This window comes from Zootermopsis nevadensis, unplaced genomic scaffold, assembly GCF_977971745.1.
Source record: "Zootermopsis nevadensis isolate Lab colony 2312 unplaced genomic scaffold, Znev_1.0 Znev_ptg000010l, whole genome shotgun sequence".
Classification (NCBI taxonomy): domain Eukaryota; kingdom Metazoa; phylum Arthropoda; class Insecta; order Blattodea; family Termopsidae; genus Zootermopsis; species Zootermopsis nevadensis.
Window position 1 is genome coordinate 19,899,165 of NW_028259142.1, and position 18,948 is coordinate 19,918,112.

Below are 18,948 nucleotides of genomic sequence, written 5' to 3' on the forward strand. Positions count from 1 at the left end.
CACTTCCGTTAGACATCTAATTGCGAGTTTTTGACAGCAATGCAGAGGTTTCTGTAATTTTTATAGGTAATCAATTCATACTACTTATTTTCCTTCATCTTCTCATTCTTTAGGCAATTACTTATTCTTAACTTTTCTACTAATTGTGTTATTTACGTGCCATTTGTTACTTTACATTTTCGAGAGAAAAAAATATTCCTCAACTTCACGTTTTTTTTCTTCATATTATCACAATTAAAACCTTATTCTTTAATTATTGACAATTGTCTTCTCCGGCTACGTTTTGGTCTTCCTATTCCAATTTTCCAGACGCCTTTCTCTGTTTTGCCACGTTCAATAATCATTTCTGTAACGTACGTTTAAATCCGTTTTATCAGTTATAAAGTGCGAGAATGTTACTTCGTGGAACCGCGGCCACCCACTAACTGAGCCACTGTCATGAATAAATATGGATCAGCTTCGTAATTATACTGACATGGAAAAACCGAAGGACTTGGAGAAAAATCCGACCCAGTAAAACTTTGTCAACCACAAATCCCACACGGACTGCCGTGGGAGCGAACCAGTGCCTCTTCAGCGAGAAGCCGGTAGTTACTCGTCTGTACCACTGCACGTCCAGGCTATCTCAGCTCAGAGAAAAATACATTATCCTTCATTAAAACCCAATAGCGTCTGGTGAAGACTTCACATCACAAGTCTTTGTTATATAAAATTATTACCATTACAATTCTAAATAGTATATTTCTTAATTTCCTCCTGTTTTAAAAAAAAAAAATTAACCAGATTTTTTTTTTTACTTCGATATGTGTGAAACGATTAATTAATACAGTCGTTAATTTTGTAGGTTATGAAATTGTAATATAAGGAGTGGGCGAAATACCTCTGTTTCCATGTCCGGTGTAGTCCCTATGAACCGAAACAAGTACATCGGTTCAGATTCTTCAAATCGCCGTTATAACTACATTTATTTTCTGTTCTAATATAAAATAGCTCCATTTTTCAGAGTGTATTTATCACCTGTGGGTTTCGTACCATTTTCTGTATAAACCGATTATATTTTTAATGAAAACGCATCTCCATCCTTCAAAGGACTACACACTTATTTTCGTGCCTCGGCACTCAGAATGCCAAAAGTGCTTTTCCGTCGCCTGACCGATTCTTTTCAAACCCACAATAAAAATATTTTTTTATAAGCTATGGAGGTAGTTAAAATATCTCGACATATAAATTCAAAATGTTTGTTGCAGGTATTTAAGATTAATTCACTCGGGATTGAAAATATAATGAACGTTTCATGTTGCTGGTATGATGTAAATTAAATCGGTCATTTTCAGAACCACGTGAGTCCGCTTTTTCAGAGAACTCGGGTATTTCTGTTAAGACAATCACCAGAAACAAATCTTTTTCCACAATAATCACATTAGTCCAAGTCTTTGTTGCGCATTGGAGCCTAAATATAGTCTATTTCCCATAAACGAGATGAGTCCTGAGCGCATATTAAACGTTCTGGTTACGTCTCGGCCATAAAGAAACCACTGTAACCCAGATCAACTGAACAGGTCACCTTAGCAACGACAAAATACACATAATCACATGCAGTGTTCCTTCAATATTATATGGGTACTTGCAAAAACAACACGAGTCCAAAAATAACTTCAGCTTATAACTCTAAGTGCAAAAGATAATAAATAAACAGTGTGGCTGCTAGCATGGTCTTTTATTTTTCTCAAAATTGAGTGTTGTGGACTCATGTGCTTCTAATTACATTTATAGAAACACTCATATGAAGCAACACGGTTGAACAAAATTGAGTGTTGTGGACTCATGTGCTTCTAATTACATTTATAGAAACACTCATATGAATCAACACGGTTGAACAATTAATCATCCATCTGATACGACATTTATTAACTAACTAGCAACATGAGATGATACGATAAATTCAGTTAACGCGGCTTATGTTACTCAACTAATGACATAATATTTGGCAACGTAAATATCTCCTAAGGTGATTATTTTTATGTCATAAACCAACTGACTGGGCCCATAGAAATTACCTTGCAGAATTATTTCTACCACAGAAACTTCAGTTACGTCATTTTTCTCCCCTTTTATCATTTCATGTCTTTGTTTACGTTGTTCCTTATTCTTTTCTCATTATTCCAAACCTGAACTACAATTACAAATATCCGCCGTGCTACTCACTGAGTTATTTCAATGTTTTAGTCATCCACATGAGAAGAACGGCTACCAGCTTCTGAGCAGTTTAAGGAATTATACGAAGACTAGTTCACTATCCAGCCTCTAAGCACGCATCAAAGCATGAAATTGCAAATCTAAATTGTGTTATAATATCGGCATTTTCTTTATACGTCACGTTTCTTCCTATACTGACTCTTACGTACCTTAAACATAAATTCTTACATATTTACGCTGATTTTGAAGCCCAGTACCCGAAGAATAATAACATAACATCGAGGTATAGTTTTAAATTCCCGAAACAAAATTTGGAAAATTCAGGATGAGACTGAAAATTATATCACGCGTTTCCACCAATTCAGTATGATTTTTTTTTTTGCGTTTAATACAGTAATTTAATTCATTCTCTGCGAACTCACAATTGAGTGGATTAATTTAAACGTGTAACAAATTATCTTACTAGCCACAAGTGCCAGGTCGGCTCACAGGAGACCTCTGGTGAGGTTTAATGAAAACAAGACGTTTGGGCCCTTCATAACAAGCAAACAACTTGTTCAATTTACAGTACGCGTAAAATAGCTTTTTCAGAATAAATAAATTAACTGAACAGTACTTACAAATTAAACATGTCATGACGCTATAGAATAAATTCTTGTGGAGCAAATATTACCTGAAAAACTATCAATGACAACGTTTGAAGTAAGCTAATTATTTAATTCATACAGGGTGCCCCAAAAGATATATACACATTGTAATACAGTGGCAGCTCGTCAGTCATTTTACCGACGCTGTCAAATATGCCACGAAGCTAAGGCTGGTCACTACATAAATACCTACACTAAATAAATTTGCAAATTTACGAAGTACCGATGCTGACATATGTAAATATCTTTAATTGATTAATTTAATGAATGTATACCTCTTTCTGGGACAACCTGTGTTACATACATATTACCTCGTTAAAGCTTAAATACGGTGGAAAGACACTGGACTCGTAGCTCGACGTATGTATAATGTCTATTCACACAATATTAATTATTCTCATCTGGTTATCTTTGACAACGAACCTTTTGCTGTTTTATACGCCATGAGAAGTTAGTAATCAAATTTATATGCACCCCGTGTTCACAGAGTTTTTGACACGCTCCTAGTGGATCTTTGAAATACACAGGAACGAATTTTATATTTCGTAGGGAAAATACAGAATCCCTCGTAAACAGCGAGAGTTGAGTTCCGGAAAACAATGCGACAGGGGATAAAATAGGCCTTGTGGGGAAATACGACCACGTTTAAAATTGATCAAGTTCTACCTCAGTTTCATTAACTCCAAAAGCTACACGAGATCTTTTTTCATATGCAGAAACGATACAATATAAAATTGCAACAAAATATACATTGCAGTGGAAGGCAAAACCTCGGAGCTAGAAAACTGGTCCCTGGCGACATTACAGCCGCGAGCACATACAAATCTCTTGGTGTGGAAGCCAACAGAGTACACACACACCAAATTAAACAGATAAATAAGCCTTGTTACTGAATCCAAACGGAAATACAGGGTGGTCTAAAATTCACGCAACCCATTCCTGACACGTGTTCAGTCTGTCAAAAGGTAAATCGCATTGTAATCATAAAACGAACAGTAATTTTATGTTAAGTGTTAAAAATGCCCACCGTATACTTCGTCATTTAACACCGAAGATAGACGGGGACGGTTCCTGTCCTGCGTGTCACAGAGATGATTCACCAGACGAGATATTTTCGATCTGTTTCGCACAGCAAAATCTGGAAATATTTCCCTAGAATCATTCCGGAAAGTCAAATACGCACGAGATGCCAGGTTGCGTTCGACAATTGACGATCTATGCGCTTCTAAAAAAAAAATACATTGCATTTCGATTTTCGATAGACAGCTGACTGTCTGGCGCGAGCAGGTTACGACATGACGTGGTCTGCGTGGGCCCTCCTATAGAGCAAAGCGACATTGTGTGTTTATTAATCCAAATCGCATTGTACTGAATTTTAAGCTTCAATAAATATTTTAATATGGGTCACTCTGTATAAGCCAAATGCAGAGGTTGGCACAACTGGGTCCAAGTTGAAAACAGCGGTTGGGGATATATTGACAAACAAAACCCATACGTGAGGAACTCGGTGTCATGAATATATTTTACACAGTAACAGTAATTAACTCGTAATTACGAATGATAATCGATAATTATGCACATTTCCCGGCCGCTGAATTTGTATAATTTCTAGTTATTCATAATAATCCTCTTATTCGCTTCTACTCTAACATGTGCTCAAGAACCTATAAATATTTTATGATTTTTGTCCGCCCAATAAGTAGTAGAATTTTTGAGAACCTACCACTCGTTCTGCTATTCAAAATATTTCGCCTTTTATGAAACCCGTGTTCAAAAGAGCCTGCCACAGGTCCCTACCCAGAAGAAGATGAAACCAGTCAACCCTTCTTAAGACTTACCTCAATGTTTTGTTCTGATCTGTATCTGTGATTCACAAGAGATATTTTCCTTTCGGATTCTCTACAAAAAAATTTTGCATCCATTTCTCATGTTTCATTTTCGCCGTGAATCTCGGTCACCTCACCCTCCACATTCGCATCGCCTCAATTACTGACGAGGACAAATTGTCACGACGTCGGACAGCGCCAGTGGCCGACGTCGAGATTTACGGAAATCGCTTGATTAAAAGATGAAGAATAATTGCGAGTTTCAGGAAACGAACTTGACGTTTCACTTTATCGAGTTCGGGAGGTAATTGAACGACGGATACCAAAGTTGTGAAAGCTGTTATTTCCCCCAAATGTTAGCCGAAGAACTGAATCCGAAGCTGAGCTCAACACCACCCAAAATACGTAGCCCAGACCGGTCCAATCAGGTTTCACCTCTTCTCAAAAACGGACATAAGAACATCTGACACGGAATCACTTCTTATCTGGCGATAAATTGAATGTGAAAATGTAATTCCGACAAGACTCACAATTCAATCGTGACGTACTCATCAAACTAACTGGACCTTGATCAAAATATGTGGACCACAGAGGTTATAATATTGAGAAGTATTTCTACATTAAACGATAAAAATATTTATCATGGAATCGTTGATATGAAGTTGTCAAGGCTACCTTCTGTTTAAAGTAGAACCCTTTTGATTTTTAAGTCACAATTACGGATATATTTTAGAAGACTTCACATAACACATTAATTCCTGATGAACCGACACTGAGAAGTCATCACTCGAAGTATGAGAGACAAATGCATCAGTACGTACTTACACTGAAAATTGTTACGTTCTTATAAATTCAATTCAATTAATTTATTTAAATATTAGTAAAATAATAATGAAAAATACTACACAAACAGATTAACTATAAATATACGCATGTTATTATTATTATTATTATTATTATTATTTAGTGTTCTGTCTGACGACAGGTCCATATGAACAGGATCCTTCCATCCTTTTCTCGGACTGGGACCTGTTCATATACGTTCTTGGCAGATTATCCAGAAGTGGTTTGCCATTGCCTTCTTCTGTGTGTGAATGGAGTAATTGTTGGGATGCCACGGAGGAAAACTCCGTGTTGCCTAGACCACGGCCTTGCCCAACACAAGTTATAAATTCGGGCACCGCCGGGAATCGAACCCGAGACCCCTGGATTACAAGGCCAGCGTTCTAACCGCTAGACCATGTACACAAAATAAAAAAAAACATAAACGTTATAGGGGTTTAAAGCTGGTGAACGTGGTGGTTATCCCAAAGGTCCACGGCGTCCAATCAAACGATCAGGAAAATGTCCACGAACATTTTCGGACGAGTTCGCGACGGTAATTATTCCAGAGCTTCTGATGAAGAAGTTTGGTTTGCTGACAAATTTGTTCTTTGCAAACGATGTTCGAGTCAATTTGGGGGGACAGGCATTACCGGTCTTTTGAACACCCACACACTAGCTTCTGCAAGTCGAACATCTGTGGCGATGGAGAGCGGACGTCTAGTGCACAGCATCACCGGCGATCGATTGTATCACTGGCCCGTACTTCATCGAAAGGACGTTAATAGGACGCAAGTCCGAGAGCGCACATCGTGTTTGTCTTGACGTATTTTTTATTGTGACGAAAACAGATAAACTTCACATGGCCATATTGCCTTCAAGTATTTTACAACAAAGTTTTTGAATTTTAGCAGAATAACATTTTACACTGAAAACGTACGTGTAACAGCTGACGTAAATGCGTGGTAGTGACGATATAACAGCCGAAACCTATAGTATAACCAACAAGATAGGAATTTTATAATATTGAAAATTGTAGTCCAGAAGTGTGTGAAAATAAGGGACTATTATAAACTTTGATAAATAAATCAGGAATTAGGCGAACTATTCAATTTGAAAATGGCACCTCTGATATTTATCGAAACATGGGACAAAATTTGACGAGCTGTGCTGCCGAATTTTCCGTTTTTTACAAATTAGTTATTAACAAGATGGCTAGTAAAATTTTTTAAAAAGTTATTCAAATTTAAGATTTTTCGAATTTATCCTTTTTCAAGCAGATATCTGTAACAATCTCTGAAATTCTCTTTGACTCCGCGTCAAAGAACCTGAAAAGAAGATATATGTTCAATTACGTAGGCTTAGGTCACGTGGTGAGATAACAAAAACGAATCTTAAGATACGACGGTGTTGACAGAGTCAGTGGCGGATTTCATGAACGTTGTTTTAATTTACAAACGCTGATTCCCATAAATGCAAAGAATTTGACCAATTATGTCATTTGTGAAATATTCAAAGAATTCGTTGTTAACGAGGCTTATAAACTGTATCGAGGTTTTCAATTAACGTACCGGACTAATTGGCATCCACAATGGACAGGTATCATTCGGTTCTGGTGGATATCTCAACACAAATTAAGTTAAACGGAGGAATATGAACATCGGCGTTCATAACCTACATATTTACGTACTTTTACGTTGAACTCAGGCAACAGACTGAAAGCATAGTCGTTAAGTTGGTAATAAGTGCGTGGGTTATCGTGTTAGTGATCTCTCTCTCCGGAATATCTTAGGATTTTTATTTGTAGTGTTCTGTCTGACGACAGGTCCATATGAACAGGATCCTTCCATCTTTTCTCGGACTGGGACCTGTTCATATACTTTCTTGGCAGATGATCCAGAAGTGGTTTGCCATTGCCTTCTTCTGTGTGTGAATGGAGTAATTGTTGGGATGCCACGGAGGAAAACTCCGTGTTGCCTAGACCACGGCCTTGCCCAACACAAGTTATAAATTCGGGCACCGCCGGGAATCGAACCCGAGATCCCAGGATTACAAGGCCAGCGTTCTAACCGCTAGACCGCCGTGGCGGTCTATCTTAGGATATCCGTATATAACACACGTGACGAGTAATAATCCTTGTGGCATTTCATTCGATAGGGGCATTTTTATCTCCTCTCTCCACGCACCGCAGAGAGAGGCTTGTGACAGGGTCCACTGTACACAGAATGACACAGAGGTAACTAAAGATAATAACAATAGAAGGGAGACGAGCGAATGGTGGGTTTGGCAGGGGGGAAAGGGGGAACAGATGAAAATAGGCATACTTGATGGAATGATAATGAATTGTCAATTAATATGGCTTTGTCGCGTGACATTGTGACGAGTAAATTTTCAGGTAGAACTTTTAACTGATGACGGAAAGCAGAATTTCCATCAAATGCACATCAAGATGGGCGCCACAATGAAATACGAGTACATAGAGAAATGTTCGTTTGTCTCGTGTTTCGTCACTGAAATAGTTTTAAAATATTCCGACGACATTTGGTGCAGAGTGAAATTTGTCAGGTGTGTCTAAATAGAACTTTACCGATCTTACGATGAGTGCCGGCCCCGTCCAAAGAACCAATGAGTCTTACCAAATATCTAAAAGGGTTAATTAGTTTCAGAAATTAATTCTGAATTTCAACAGACACGAGTGTCTGATATACCACGAAATATAACTGTTTAAAACCCAGTATTAACTACATGTAAAACATGCTTTAACAAGTAATTCTGCATTTTGTATGATTCTCAATATAAACTAATAGCATTTCCTTAAACAGCAATAACCAATTAATCTTTATAATAGAGAACTGTTGCGTTTTCTTTGAGGTACGAACTGAATTCTTAAAACTAATTAAATGAGCTAAAATGACATCGACATTTGCTAAATTATAATCTACTTTAATTCAAATTTGACTTGAGACTACATTAAGATTTTTAATTGGTTAAGTGTCTATTGTAGAAGAACGTTTCAATGCACCAAACGCTTTAAAAATTTGTGCTGATTATCATTTCCATTTGAAATATTCTGAGGTAATAAACTTGAATGATAGAGTAAGAGACATTCCAGCCATTGGAATGGGATTGCGTAGGTCTGAGACCTCTACAGAACTTACGACAAACTTTCAGTTTACCGGGGTTATATTCGAGATACGTGTAAGAAAACAAATTCTTGGACGGCCTAAAAGACGGACGATAATTTTAAAATTTTTAGTAAGAAATTTAATGTGGGAAGTTGAGAGACCATATAAAATATAGGTTTGAAATTCATTAATGCTTTGTTTCAGACAACCGGCCATGTTATAAACACGTCAATGTTCTGTATAAAAATAATGCTAATGGAACAACCAATTCAGCCGATACCAAAGATTGAAGCGAGAAATGTAAGGCAATCAGCAGACAATTAAAGAACGTTTTACCAATCAACTATGAAAGAAATAAATAGACACTATTTCAGAGCAATACGAATTTAGAAGTAGCCGATTTTGACGACGTCAGTTGCACTGTATCAGAACAAATGATGAAAAGTATTCATACCCCGAGTAGTTCTAACAGATAAATTAAAACAAAGTGACGACAACTTCTCATTTCCATGTGAAATTTCAGGTTCTAACAGCGGCAGTTATGAAAATGACAGTTGGACGTTGCGCTATGCAGTCTGGTAGACGTTTCACACATTTTTACAGCCTCCATTTTCAGGGCGATTCGTCATGATGGAAACCTAATTTACCTTAGGTTCTCCATATATTGTACCTAGCAGCGGAAGAGGCTAACATGGACATTTTAACTGTGATAATTAAATATTTTCATTTAAAACTTCATAGCGAATGTAATTCTCCCCACAGCAAACTGTCTTCTAAATGCAACTTTGAAAATTCATCCAAGAATCCGTCACATGTGTATATGAAAACATGCCACGGGAATGTTGGATAGATTTAGTGTCTGTGAGTGTGTTTGGGGTGGGGAGGTCACAGGAGTATTCACACGAGGGAAGATTTTCGCAGAATGCGAAAGCTTTTACGAAGAAACCTGAAAAACACACAAAGTTTTCTGACCAATAATATGCAGCTCACGGCCTGAGAGCCGTCCCGGAGCTGATCGCGACTGAATACTTCTAACTATAAAACAAATGATTTTAAAATAAAATTCCTGGAATATTTTCAAGCGACATATATACTCTAATCAAAGAACAGGATCTGATTTGAAAGCCCCCATAAGTACTATCATAATATACCATGTATTATATATTGTAGCAGATAATCTGTTGGCTGGTGTTCACGATAAGCAATGTTACATTACTGAAATGAAATCTGGTCAGTGGACAATTCTTATTTGAATATCTGTGTCATAAATTCCTCGTTCTTTGCTGTGTGTAAAGTTGAAATTGTTCTGAAGCTATAATTGCTTTCCTTTTGTACGATTTGAGGTTTTCACGGCAGTGAGTCTGAAGATGGCTGTCTCCTGGGTTATCAGGTAGAAGTTTACCGACGTTTCAGAGGTCCTTGTTGCCTCCATCATCAGGGCGATCACCCTGATGATGGAGGCAGCTAAGATCCATACAACAGCCATATTTTCCTTTTCTTTTACTAACATGGAGTGAGAAAATATATCTTCTGTTTTTCAGCATACTGTCTTCGAGAGGCCATAGGTTTACGAGCTGTGGTGATGTTATTTCAAAACTATATTATACAATTTTTGATCACTGTTTATCGAAGTTCAAATATAATGGTTGTACAACAAGGTTTGTCAATATGAACATCGTATTAAGATAACTTCTGTTTTTGACAGACGGGAAACCCTGGATAATGTCACTTAAGAAGAGAGAATGAAAAAGCACAGTTCTGCCGACCGCGCGATGGGAATTACATTCACTGAAGGTGGGAAGAATATCTCCCACTTTGAGCGCTCCACCTGCTCATGGTCCATTAATCAGTTTGTGCCATTGAATATTCATGATATGGTACCAATTTACCCAATTAGTGACGAGGAAGACGCTCCTCGAGCAGCGTTATCCTTATTTTCCCCATTTCAGTATTTCAAAAATTTTCCATCTAGTCAGCACTGCCATCGGTAATTGATCCTAAGACCAGTGTAATATTCTACGTACGCCCATGAACCAAATATTGACGCCTGACTGGTTATTCAGCACATCCAAACACGTGCCATCCCTTTTTCCAGGACATCGACTACGCCATTCGGTCGCTCGGACATCTGTGTCCTTATTTCGCAGACAAAACTGACTTTCGACATGATCCACCAATTTGCAGTAAAGATAAAATGTGATGAGTGAGGGTTTACTGACACCCCCCCAAATTCATCAGGCCGATGATGGAGGCAGCAAGGACCTCTGAATTTTTGGTAAACTGCCCTAAAATCCACTACAGAGACTCGAAATTCTTAATGGTATCCAGTATTAATGACTGAAATTGAGATTTCACTTTCGACCTAGTACTTTCTTCTCACGTATGACTTCTAACAAAGAAGTTTCTGGTAGAAATACAATCTTTCAGAACCAAATTCAATATTACTGAAGAGTAAATTAAAATTAAATTATTTGGTTATTCCATCAAATCACAAGTTGATCCATTATATGAAAATATCTGGACACGACCTCCAAAAAACTACACTACGAAAAAATTGTAAAAAATTATAATTGAGTTTTAAATTTAATATAATTTTACACCTGATGATGGTTTAATAAAACCGAAACATGTTGTAACTGTTCCAATTGTAAATCGATTATTCGATATGGAACAAAGAATGATATTTTAATTATTTTAATTATTCTTATTTTAAATACATTGTGATTTGACGGAATAACCGAATAATTTAATTTTAATTTAATAAATCACAATATGACGCAACTACACTATTTTCTGAAGAGTAAAGTTTATTTGTGTGTCAATATACGTAGAATCGCTTGATTACCTAAATAAAAGGAAAGTGTTGGCAACCAGGAACTATAATAAACCAGTCTCAAAAAGCATAATCTGCTACAGAATAACAATAAATATCCTGAGTTCCAAACGTAACATCATTAAACCTTCAGCAATTACTAGAATTCAACCGTGGTACTTTCGCAAGAAAACCCCGACCATAGACGATAAAAAATAAATTTACTAGAATTGACACGAATTTGCTGTTGTTACTATCAGAACCATTGTAAATTACAGTAGAAAATTATACGAGTATTTGGTCGTGTAAAATATTATAATTAAATGTTATTGTAATTAAAAATGTCCAATTAAATTTTGATATAATAGAGCTATGACATTATCGTATTTATTTTTAATTTGGATATTTTACGTAATACTTTATATTGAATTGTTCTGACTTTATAACGCTTCATTACAGATAATATGTTCATGCTTTTCAACTTTTCAAACAGCAATCTCGGCCTGAAAGAACCCTTCACAGGTAACAACAACTCACGTGTACATATTTCAGTTGATTTTTAGAATCTACCTGTGGATTGCCATTCTCATCTTTTATAAAATATATTGTGGCCCAGATCTCGTGTTATCAAGGCTGTCGAGAATTCAATAGTGTTCTTGTATGTTCTGACGTCGTGTCAACCAACAAGCTATAAGAAATACCTTCAACCATAACACTGGTAACAACCTCCAAGGTCACACGTGTCACAACCCAGAAGAGTCGATCAGTTAGTTCTAGGTCGGTAACAACTCTTAAACATTTTTTTTGTCTCTACACGAGTGTCGTATATTCATACTGATATAATTTGTTTGTAGCAAGTTAACTTGCATTTCACACATAGTTTCCCTTATGCCAAAAAGTTATACTATTTTCACATCTTACAGCGTTCAACCATCTGCATTCATTTTTCTTGGATTTTAAAATTTAATGTTAAATTATAGTACTTTATTCAGCAAATCAGAACGTGTACATAGCCTCATAACTAACTAACTAACTAGATGTCTTAGGGAACCCGAAGGTTCATCACCGAATTAACCAAAGCCCTCCACTGGACCCTGTCCTGGGCCAACAAAATCCAGTCTCCTTCAACTCCTATCTCCCATAGATCCCGCCTGAGATTATCCTCCCATCTACGTCTAGGTCTCCCCAGCGGTCTCTTCCCCTCAGGCTTCCCAAATAGTGGACCCAACCAACCAGATGGCTTATGAAACCCGAAGGTTCATCACCGAACTAACCAAAGCCCTCCACCGGACCCTGTCCTGGGCCAACAAAATCCAGTCTCCTTCAACTCCTGTCTCCCATAGATCCCGCCTGAGATTATCCTCCCATCTACGTCTAGGTCTCCCCAGCGGTCTCTTCCCCTCAGGCTTCCCAAATAGTGGACCCAACCAACCAGATGGCTTATGAAACCCGAAGGTTCATCACCGAATTAACCAAAGCCCTCCACCGGACCCTGTCCTGGGCCAACAAAATCCAGTCTCCTTCAACTCCTATCTCCTATAAATCCCGCCTGAGATTATCCTCCCATCTACGTCTAGGTCTCCCCAGAGGTCTCTTCCCCTCAGGCTTCCTAACCAGTACCCGGTGCACACCTCTTGTCCCATCTATGCACGCTACATGTCCCACCCATCTCACTCTTCTCGACTTAATCACCCTGACAATACCGGGGGAGGAGTACAGATTTTTAAGTTCGTCATTATGCAGTTTTCTCCACGCCCCATCGTCTTCCCTCTTAGGCCCAAATATCCTCCTCAACACCCGATTCTCAAACATCTGCAATCTATCTAGCCTCATAACGAACGAAGGGTTTAAACAGTACCCTATTTCTGCCTGTTATGACAATACAGTTTAAGCCATGCGATAATTGCCATCAACAGTCACTCATGAAGATTGGCCTTCAAATACACACATTGAATACATTATATTCGCGACCTTGATACTTCAGTTTAGTGCATTTGTGTTTCAATTCGGAAACAAGAAAGCTCTGAGCAACGTTTAACCCCTACTACACGCCTTACAGAAATGCATATTTAATATTTTACACATGTTTCGCTTTAAAAAGCAGTTATGCGAGGCCCTCAGGTCTTGCACAACGTCTTAAGCACTAGGAAAACGCAGTCAGGACACAGCGTACCTGGGACAAGCCTTGGACCATTGGCGGCAGTCAGCGTTCCACTGCCATATTTAACGTGGAGGGGATCGGCGTTGGTTGAGACGACGGCTATCTCGTCCAGCTCGTGGTTACTGCAAAAGCTGGTGTGGTGGTGGTGGTGGTGGTCTCCGCCCCCCGGGGAAGAACACTGGGCCCCACCGCCGTAGCGGGATACTCCACCGCCTCCTATCACCAGCCGCGTACTGCTCGAACTCGAACCCGGGTCACAGGGCAGCACACCTCCACCGTTACCGCCGCTAAATGCACCCGGTGATGACTGCTTCCGACCCCGCAGGGAAAGGACCAGACGCTTGGCAGTGGACATGTCACACCGTCGCCACGGCAACGGGCCTTTTTAAACACGACACTGCCTATCCACCAACATTTTAAGAACCTTCCTCCTCGATGTGCAGTCGCCAAAGTCACCGAATGTCGACTGTGACGCTTGAATACAACTGTCTGGCTTCAGATGTAGTTATCCGATATGACGCTTGTTAAACGCAAGGCTTACGCCAAAGCCTTCGAATTTCACACTACTCACTTCTTAATTTGCACTTTACAGACTGTTTCTGGGAATGTCTTATGAGATATTTGTTGAAGAATCGAAAAGACTATAAAATTGTACAGTTGAGAATATTCGGCAAATTATAATTCAAATATACTTCGCAACATTCCGTTAATTATTCCTCTGGTTAGTTACCTTCTAGATAATCCACAACACTCTTCAATCACTTTACAGAAACTCGCTAATCTTTGGCAAGAGACAAATCCTTTGAAATATTATAAATAATCTTTCATTTCATCCAGGACTTTCACTCCAGAACACGTACCGAAACAGATTTGTTATTAACTTTTTAAATGTATTGAATTAAGCTAAATATGCTTAGTTTATACCCAACTGTTCACTCGTAAAAACTCGCGAACGGAATTATTATAAAATCCTTGGCCTAACCTATCACCATTTTACGTCCAACACTTGAAGAATTGTTAACAGTGTTCAACGACAACCAGATGGAATCACAATTTTTACCAAATTTCCCACATGTTCAGCGAGAAAACTTCCTTCGACCACCTGTTTTCTATATGATATTCCATAAATATTTCGCTCAGTTTACTCCAAATATGGTCGAGGAATATTCTCTTCAATGTCGTAAAAACAACAATATTTGGTCACTGCCGATGATTTTAAGAATATAATTAACTAACTAGGAACTTGAATGTTGCCAAATTCAGAATAAATGGAGTTCAATCAAAGAATTAATATATCATTTGATTCCATAAGAGCGTGACACAGAATCAAATCAATCGAGGACGAAGTCAGAAACGTTCACTTATTATTTTCATGAACACATTGCTACGTTATCGGCAATTATTTTCAGGTATCAACATTCTGTATTTATTCCAAAGTTTCTGTTACATTTCTTTTCCTTCATTTTCCGTCTACACAATACGACAAAGAATTTAACCAAGAAAGTTTATATTGTGGCTTTATCAGGCACTTTGCAATAGCTTATGAACTTTAAATCATGCAGTCTACCACAATATTTGCTTGTAACTACCGCACCATAAAACCCTCCCTACATGATGTCAACCCTTCTAAATCACTTCTGCAGTATTCTTTCATCTCACAACAAATAATTCTGCCTTATATGCAAGTGGAAAAACAGCACACAATGGTCGAAAATGGGCTCCCCCATTCGCTGACAGTTATGTTCAAGAATGTAAAAATGTCAATGTTTTTCTTCGTTCCCCTACTCAAGATATTTAGAAGAATAATAAGAAGAAGAATATGTAACCGCAGACGATAGGAGAGTTTTTACTAAGAGACGTGGCGAAATGAAATCAAAGACAGATACTTCTCTACGACTCTCTTAGAAACATCTCTGAAAGATATTAACAAATCAGAAAGTAATCAACTTGTCCTTGTAACCATTTTTATTACAATTTCCACTTCACTACATTCTTCAGTCTTGGCGATACCATCTTCACCCTTATGGTCCCCTGCATGTCAATGAGACGTTGTGTCAACAGTTTTTAAAACTTCTTTCGCTTCAGAAACTCCGTTAATTTCTTCTCTAATTAAATTATTCCAAAACAATTTCTTCTCTGTGTTCCAACTTCAGTTACACTCGTCAATATAACTGTATTGTCTATTGTCTTTTAACCAAGGAGGATCTTGGAAAACACGTATTGTTACCAAGCACTGACAACAATTCAAAGTCTAATGACGTGACCTATTTATTAACCACTTCTCAGTGTCTCCAACACTTAAAAAGCTTCCTTTCAAGCAAGATTTTAGTAGGAAACAATAACATAAATACAAGCTCACTGGCGAATAATTCATTGATGAATTTCAGTGTCTACGTGATCTGAGAAGTAACCAATGCAACGTCAGCTCAGTACAAGAATCATTGAGCAGAAATTAATTCTAGACAACAAAAAAAAAACAGTTAAATTCTTACTGAGTTAAGAAATGGACCAAACGATTGATCAACAGGAAGACGAACATCTTCAGCTGTGTTATCTCACCGACTCCAAAGCAACGCTTTCAGACCACGACTCCTTATATTTCTTCTTACTACACAACTTACAATAATTTATGGAAGACAACCCCATCACAACAATGCTATATACCATTGTTAGGGGGTATCAGTGTGTTTTTGGTTCCAATGTGAGATAAATATGAAAGTATCATCATCGTTCGTGACTGGTAAGAGTTATCGCGAAACACAACGTTGGCCTCGGAGACATTATCTTCTCTGACAGCGTGAACACAGCATCGCGAGTCGTAGCTTTATAGCAAACAGAAGAGACGTGGACCACTGGTGTTAAAGATATTTTGCGAACGGATGCCAGTAACTCAGATGGAAATCATTTAAATTCAAAATGACACATTTCATTGTCGTGAGGTTTAGAAGATACGTAGACGATAAATAGATTTAAAGACAGCGAGGACACACATAAAATACCCAAAGTCCCAAAATAACGATACTTTAAATATGATTACGATGTTCTATTATGCACTTCTGAGGACTCTGTGCATATCAGAGGCTCCCGATTAAAATCGGTTTTATGTAAAGTTTCCATGGTTCATTTCAAAAAAAAAAAAATTAAAATCCCATTCCAGCATCACCTGTACAATGTACTGACAATAACCAGACGTCAGTCCATAAAGTAGCACACCTGTAGTAATTATAACCCTCAAGAAAGTTCCACCCGTAGACACTAATCGGATAATAATTCACCGAGACTTTTACAGTGCGACGTCACAAACAGCGGACGTTATAATCGGCGACGTTTCTGGCTGGGATCAGTCACACAGGACGCGGAGAGAAAATCTCTTACTCTGAGACGCGCACTTAAATCGGTTTACTCAGACGCTAGCATGTATTCGACTAAAAATATTTTAAAGTGTCCCCATTTGATCAGACTGTTTGTCATTTGTGGTATCTTTCAACACAATAAATTATCAATTAATTTTATTACAGTTAACACGACAAAATAAAGCGGTATATTTAATAATTACCACACACTCTCCATTCACCTTTTACGTAAAATGAACAACAGATCCATCGTTCCTACACACTTCATATAAACGCGGACAATACCCGTATACATGTAACACTTCATCCATTCCATTCCTTGGAATGAGAAGTTTAACCCGTATAAGACATTTTATTATTATTATTATTATTTTGTATGTGATTATAATAAATAAATCGCTTTTAAAATCTGAAATTTCAAATACATCACAAATGATAACTGTTTTCTCGTTTTAAAAATCAAAATATTCGCACGCTCGTTCGAAAAAATCTATTCACTGTTCTCCTCTCTTGGCACACGGGTTTCCAGGCACTAGAATTTCAGTTTCACAGCGACATCTGTTATCATCACTATTTCTACTGGTTCTCGCGGTCTGCATGCTCGCAACTACAGATCTGCATGGCCGTTCACTCCCTGCCAGGCTACAGCACGCATTCTCTCCATCTTTATCTCGCCAGCAGTCCAGACTGCACGTACAGAGTTTCAGAAAACATCAACCCCCACGAACACCGCGCTCTGCCAGACTCTGCACAACACGCACGACGAGGACTGGATCGAGATAAATGATAAATAAATGCACTATTCCGTGAAATAATTCCTTGTAGTAAAAGCCCTGTTCCCATTCCTTCGCTATTATAGTTACTAGTCAAATTTATTGTCAAATTTTCACCTTCTAAGTGTAAGGCAGAATAATATTAAAATCGGAAGGAAACTTGATGCAATTTTAAAACAAAGTCATTAAATCAAAAACATCAATGAATATCGCCTTTACATATGATTACAGCGTTGTCTGGTTCGGCCGTAAAGAATGATATTTAGGATTAATATTGACAAAAAAACCTAACTTCATTATTTAACATATTAATTCTGTGACTCTTTCTAAATTATGTACAATTTCCATGTCCACATGTCCAACGGAGAGAGAGCCTACTTTAAATAATTATCTCGACATTTGAAGATGGCCGTCTTCTGGGTTGTAGAACTTCACCATCGTTTCAGAAGTCCTTGCTGCCTCCATCATCAGGGCGATGATGATGGTATCTTCAGTCATACCGCCGCGAAAACCTCAAATCCAACTCAACATCTGTCTGCTAAGAACAGAAGAAGATTCTGAGAGACTTAATTGGTCCACCAACCGATATTCATTCCAAATTAGACACACGAGTGTCGAGTATTCAAGAATTTTAAGTTGCACTACGGACAGCAAAGATACGTTTAAAATCCTGACACGAAATATGTTTGTAGTAACAAAGAAAGCACGGAAACCCGCGTGTGGGTAACTCAAAATATAAATATGGCGACTAATCTCGAACTTAACCTTAACATTCGTGTCCTTAAAGGGTTTCAGTCTGACATCTGTTTCTCCTAAGTGACTGAATAAAATCCTTCCTCTGCAATATTCTTTCGGTACATTAAATTATTAAGAAAAAACATCACCTGACACGTGACAAGCCAGAATTTGAAGCTTTCGCGACGAAGTTCTCGGTGATCAGCCGCGTCTGATGTCGGAACCCTGATGATGGGGATAGAGATGGTCTCTGAAACGTCGGTTTCATCGTTTAATCATCTGACGTGGCTCATCACTCGGTAACATTTTATTAACCTACAATTATTTACCGAATCATCGCCATCACATAAATTATTCTATTATCAAACAAATATTTTAAAAAAGAAACTGGCGTCACAAATTATCCATCACAGAGGTTACCACTTTAACCATTCTGGGACAACCAATGACAAAGGAGTGCAGAACTGAGGCTGTACCGTACGCTCAGCTAACCTCCTC

General features: G+C 38.0%; 1 protein-coding gene across 5 annotated transcripts in view; it reads right to left on the minus strand.

Moving 5' to 3' along the window:
• Positions 1 to 18,948, minus strand: part of LOC110840440 (cyclic nucleotide-gated cation channel) — a 206,190-nt gene that overhangs the window by 174,159 nt on the left and 13,083 nt on the right. For 3 of the 5 annotated variants that reach the window (XM_087346758.1, XM_087346756.1, XM_087346757.1), the window contains exon 1: positions 13,602 to 17,634. The exons of 1 other annotated variant lie outside the window; for it this stretch is intronic. In XM_087346758.1, coding sequence (XP_087202884.1) covers positions 13,602 to 13,944 — 343 coding nt within the window. In that variant the 5' untranslated portion in view covers positions 13,945 to 17,634. Of the gene's footprint in view, positions 1 to 13,601; positions 17,636 to 18,948 lie in introns of those variants that run through there. One more of the 5 variants, XM_087346754.1, reaches the window with a different exon arrangement.